The 6,000-nt window shown below is 45.5% G+C and overlaps 1 protein-coding gene across 1 annotated transcript in view; it reads left to right on the top strand.

Moving 5' to 3' along the window:
- Positions 1 to 2,018: 2,018 nt before the first annotated feature.
- LOC311107226 (follistatin-related protein 5-like) overlaps positions 2,019 to 6,000 on the top strand; it is a gene marked incomplete at its 5' end in the record, with an annotated part of 191,516 nt that continues 187,534 nt past the window's right edge. The window contains one exon of the mRNA XM_084149716.1: positions 2,019 to 2,110. Within this exon, the coding sequence (XP_084005842.1) occupies positions 2,019 to 2,110 (92 nt within the window). The remainder of the gene's footprint in view (positions 2,111 to 6,000) is intronic.

Genomic DNA, 6,000 nt, shown 5'->3' with positions numbered 1-6,000 from the left:
CTTTCATTTCATTTTCTAGTTCTTCAGTTCTTCTCTCAGCTTTAGTATATAGAGATTGTCAAGGTCTTTTCTTGTATCTACAGTACTGGTAGTGATGGTGGTGATGGTAGTGATCGTAGTGGTGGTAGTGGTGGTAGGGATGGTAGTGATGGTGGCGATGGTGGAGATTGTAGTGATGGTAGTGGTTTTAGTGATGGTAGGGATGTTAGTGATTGTTGTGATGGTTGTGGTGGTAGTGATGGTTTGGATGGTAGTGGTGGAAGTAATGGCAGGGATGGTAGTGGTGGTAGTGATGGTAGGGATAGTGGTGATGGTGGTCATGGTGGTGATGTTGAGGGTGGTTGTGGTGGTAATGATGTTAAGGATGGTAGTGGTGGAAGTAATGGCAGGGATGGTAGTGGTGGTATTGATGGTGGTAATGGTGGTGATGGTAGTGGTGATAGGGATGGTAGTGATGGTAGTGGTTTTAGTGATGGTAGAGATGGTGGTGATGGTAGTAATGGTTGTGGTGGTAGTGATGATTGGGATGGTAGGGGTGGAAGTAATGGCAGGGATGGTAGTGGTGGTGGTGATGGTGTTCATGGTGGTGATGGTAGTGGTGGTAGGGATGGTAGGGATGCTAGTGATGGTAGTGATGGTAGGGATGGTAGGAATTGTAGTTATTGTTGTGATGTAGTGATGGTAGTGATTGTAGTGATTGTGTTGATGGTAGAGATGGTGGTGATGGTGGTGATGGTAGTGATGGTAGTGGTGGTAGGGATGTAGTGATGTATTGATGGTTGTGGTCTTAGTGATGGTAGGGATGGTGGTGATGTTAGTGGTTTTAGTGATGGTAGAGATGGTGGTGATGGTAGTAATGGTTGTGGTGGTAGTGATGATCGGGATGGTAGGGGTGGAAGTAATGGCAGGGATGGTAGTGATGGTAGGGATGGTGGTGATGGTAGTAGGGATGGTAGGGATGGTAGTGATTCTAGTGATTGTTGTGATGTAGTGATGGTAGTGATGGTAGTGATGGTGTAGATGGTAGAGATGGTGGTGATGGTGGGGATGATGGTAGTGATGGTAGTGGTGGTAGGGATGGTGGTGATGGTTGTGGTCTTAGTGATGGTAGGGATGGTGGTGATGGTGGTGATGCTGTGGTGGTAGTGATGGTCTGGATGTGGTGGTGGAAGTGATGGTAGGGATGGTAGTGATGGTGGTGATGGTAGTGGTAGTACTATGCCCCTCCATAGTCTGTTTTGGACTTGATAACATTGAAGAGACCTCTGGTGGCATGTCTTGTGGGGTATGCATGGGTGTCCGAGCTGTGTGCCAGTAGTTCACACAGACAGCTCGGTGCATTCAACATGTCATCACCTCTCACAAATACTTTGAGCCAGGAGAGATTGACATGCATATTATTAATGTTAGTACTCTGTGTACATCCAAGGGCCAGCCGTGCTGCCCTGTTCTGAGCCAATTGTAATTTTCCTAAGTCCCTCTTTGTGGCACCTGACCACACGACTGAACAGTAGTCCAGGTGCAACAAAACTAGGACCTGTAGGGCCTGCCTTGTTGATAGTGCTGTTAAGAATGCAGAGCAGCGCTTTATTATAGACAGACTGCTCCCCATCCTAGTAACTGTTGTATCAATATGTTTTTACCATGACAGTTTACAATCCAGGGTTACTCCAAGCAATTTAGTCTCCTCAACTTGCTCAATTTTTATTACAAGATTTAGTTGAGGTTTAGGGTTTAGTAAATGATTTGTCCCAAATACAATGCTTTTAGTTTTTGAAATGTTTAGGACTAACTTATTCCTTGCCACCCATTCTGAAACTAACTGCAGCTCTTTGTTAAGTGTTGCTGTCATTTCAGTCGCTGTGGTAGCTGACGTATATAGTGTTGAGTCATCCGCATACATAGACACACTGGCTTTACTCAAAGCCAGTGGCAAGTCGTTAGTAAAGAGGGTGATGGTAGTGATGGTAGTGATGGCAGGGATGGTAGTGGTGGTAGGGATGGTGGGGATGGTATTGATGGTAGTGGTGGAAGTGATGGTGGTGATGGTGGTGATTGTAGTGATGGTAGTGATAGTAGGGATCGTGGTGATGGTAGTGATGGTGGTTATGTTAGTGATGATAGTGATGGAGGTGATGGTAGGGATGGTAGTGATGGTATTGATGGTAGTGGTGGTAGTGATGATAGTGATGGTTTTGATAGTAGTGATGGTGGGGTGGTAGTGACGGTAGGGATAGTGGTGATGGTAGTGATGATAGTTATGGTAGGGATGGTGGTGATGGTAGTCATGGTAGTGATGGCAGAGATGGTAGTGGTGGTAGGATGGTTGTGATGGTGGTGTTGTTTGTGATGGTAGTGGTGGTAGTGGTGGTGGTGATGGTACAGATGGTAGTGATGGTGATGATGGTAGTGATGGTAGTGGTGGTAGTGATGATAGTGATGGTTTTGATGGTGGTGATGGTGGTGATGGTAGGGTTGGTAGTAATGGTAGTGATGGTAATTATTGTAGGAATGGTAGTGATGGTGGGGTTGGTGGTGATTGTGGTGATGGTAGTGATGGTAGTTGTGGTAGTGGTGGTGGTGTTGATAGTGATGGTAGTGGTTGTAGGGATTGTAGTTATGGTAGAGGTGGTGGTGTTGATAGTGATGGTAGTGGTTGTAGGGATTGTAGTTATGGTAGAGATGGTAGTGATATTAATGGTGGTATTGATGGTAGAGATGGTGGTGATGGTAGTGATGGTGTGATGGTGGGTTTTGTGGTGATGGTGGTGATGGTAGGTATGGTAGTGATGGTAGGGGTGCTAGGGGTGCTAGGGGTGGTAGGGATGGTAGCAATGGTAGGGGATGTAGTGATGGTAGGGATGGTAGGGATGGTTGTGGTGGTATTGATGGCAGGGATGGTAGTAGTTGTAGGGATGGTAGGGATGGTGGTGATGGTAGTGATGGTAGTGATGGTAGTGATATTAGTTGTGGTAGTGAAGGTAGGGATGGTAGTGATGGTAGGAATGGTAGTGATGGTAGTGATGGTTGTGATTGTTGAGATGGTAGTGATGGTCGTGGTGGATGTGATGGTTGGGATTTTAGTGATGGTTGGGATGGTAGGGATGGTAGGGGGGTAAAGGGGATGAAATACAAATGGCATACCACAGCGAGGGAGTAAACGTTTTGTAAATACTTGTATCATACTCTACCCTGATCCTCAATGCTTAAACTGGGTCTGTGAAACCGGACCAAATTGTTTAGGGTGAGGGGTTAGCAGTCACTTAGGAACTTAACTTACTCTAACACTTGACTGATTGCAGCAAAATGCTCAGTGTTATTCATGCCTGTCTGATCTCCATTAGTGCACAGTTGGTTGGAATAGGGGTTAGGGGTCGATTTGGGATTCACAACTATTCATGGCTATAGACTATTTGATGGGCTGTGAGAAATACACTATATACTGTATACCCCTTCAAATTAGTGGATTCAGCTATTTCAGCCACGCCCGTTGCTGACAGGTGTATATAATTGAGCACACAGCCATGCAGTCTCCATAGACAAACATTGGCAGTAGAATGTCCTCACTGAAGAGCTCAGTGACTTTCAACGTGGCACCAACATAGGATGCCACCTTTCCAAGAAGTCAGTTTGTCACATTTCTGCCCTGCTAGAGTTGTCCTGTCAACTATAAGTGCTGTTATTGTGAAGTGGAAACGTCTAGGAGCAACAACGGCTCAGCCGCAAAGTGGTAGGCCCCACAAGCTCACAGAACGGGACTGCCGAGTGCTGAAGCGCGTAGCACGTACAAATTGTCTGTCCTCGGTTGCAACACTCACTACTAAGTTCCAAACTGCTTCTGGAAGCAACGTCAGCACAAGAACGTTTCGTCGGGGGCTTCATGAAATGTGTTTCCATGGCCAAGCAGCCACACACAAGCCTTAAATACCATGCGCAATGCCAAGCATCGGCTGAAGTGGTGTAAAGCTCACCGCCATTGGACTCTGGAGCAGGGGATACGCGTTCCCTGGACGAATCTGGGTTTGGCGGATGCCAGGAGAACGCTACCTGCCCCAATGCATAGTGCCAACTGTAAAGTTTGGTGGAGGAGGAATAATGGTCTGGGGCTGTTTTTCATGGTTTGGGCTAGGCCCTTAGTTCCAGTGAAGGGAAATCTTTACGCTACAGCATACAATGACATTCTAGACGATTCTGTGGGTCCAGTGTTGCGGCAACAGTTTGGGGAAGACCCTTTCCTGATTCAGCAAGACAATGCCCCTATGCACAAAGCCAGGTCCATATAGAAACGGTTTGTCAAGATTGGTGTGGAAGAACTTGACTGGCCTGTACAGAGCCCTGACCTCAACCCCATCAAAAATCTTTGTCATGAACTGGCATCAGTGTCCGACTTCACAAATTCTCTTGTGGCTGAAGGGCAGCAATGTTCCAACATTTAGTGGAAAGCCTTCCCTATAGGCCTCCTGTAGCTCAGTTGGTAGAGCATGGCGCTTGCAATGCCAGGGTTGTGGGTTTGATTCCCACAGGGGGCCAGTATGAAAAATGTATACACTCACTAACTGTTAGTCGCTCTGGATAAGAGCATCTGTTAAATGACTAAAATGTAAATAGATTGTTAATGTTCCCAAGGCCAGTAACTTTATTACAGGTGGTTGTCCAAAGCCAGGTGAATAATGCAACACACTCAGAGGATACATTAGGTTACATTTTAGTAAGTAATAGGAAAGTCATTGACCACAGCGTAAGACCAGTAAAAGGTAGCCTTGCTAGATCAAAGACTGCCAGTCGGGGCGTACACTGAGGGGAATACACCTTGCTGGATGTCCTCAAAAATGATTAGCTAGAAACATTTGAAAAGCACCTGGGCTTGGAAGTCCCACAAAGAGCAAAGCAGAGAGCTAAGTTGGAGAACACTGTAGACTCATTACAGTGCAATGACTGACCGGCTGAACTCTTTTTTACCTCTTAACTCCCACAGGCTATGAGAGCCATATTGTTTTAGTATTTTTTCTCCCACACGTCACCAATAAAGCGAAACAGTTTGTTATCATTCTAAATGTCTTGTAGTGCATTCATAAAAGCAAATCAATGTGTTATCATTCGAAATGGCTTGTAGTGCATTCATACCTAATACATTCAACTATTATGAGACTTCTAGTACATTGAATGGTGATTTTATTCAAATTGAATTGACGGTAAGGCCTCGTTGTCTGCTGATAATGTTGTTGCATTCTGCTGGTGCTGTTTCTCAGGATATGGACTTCCTAGGATCATTTATCAAAGATGACCTTTTAAGAGGAGGGCTTTGTCGCCACAGTGTTAAGTGTAGATGTGATCTAAGCATTCATCTGTGCTGGTTTATTTTAGAACCGACTGAATACATGGAGGAAAGAGGGTAACTTTAGTTAATGTTAAAATAAGGATACTGTAATTTGATTGGAAACAGTTATATTTGTATGTAGAATTTTTTTGTTTTGTATGTGCAGATGATTGAACTCTGGCTTTATGGACAGACAGATTGATGGGCATGCCAGTCAGGGAGACGGACAGAGCCACACGCACGCACGCACGCACGCACGCACGCACGCAGGCATGCACACACACACATGCACACACACACACACACACACACACACACTTCCCCACCCAGCCTGGGAATTTTGTCATTTCTCCTTCATCCGGCACATTTATCTTCAGTGCATGGGGGAGGGGGGGATACAATATGCAAAGCATAAGTTCAAAGCTCAATGTGATCACATTTTATGTGTTGTGATGGATATCTGAATGAAACAAGATAACAGCCTCATAAAAAGGATTTGGGATAATAAATAATGCTGTCACAACATCTAGACGACAAATGTACACAAGGGCCTATCTCCTCGCTCATCTGTTGTCTGGTGGGGTGAGCGTGCGCCGGCGTTATCCGTCTGCTATTTAGAAGTGTCCTACAATGGGCACCGTACACCTGCCCTTAGGCCAGGATTAGTCTTCTGGTTCCTCTCT

The sequence above is a fragment of the Coregonus lavaretus genome, assembly GCF_964263955.1.
Source record: "Coregonus lavaretus genome assembly, chromosome: 32".
NCBI classification, from domain to species: domain Eukaryota; kingdom Metazoa; phylum Chordata; class Actinopteri; order Salmoniformes; family Salmonidae; genus Coregonus; species Coregonus lavaretus.
The sequence above is the reverse complement of the archived record's forward strand: the minus strand, read 5'-3'. Positions and strand labels throughout refer to the sequence as shown.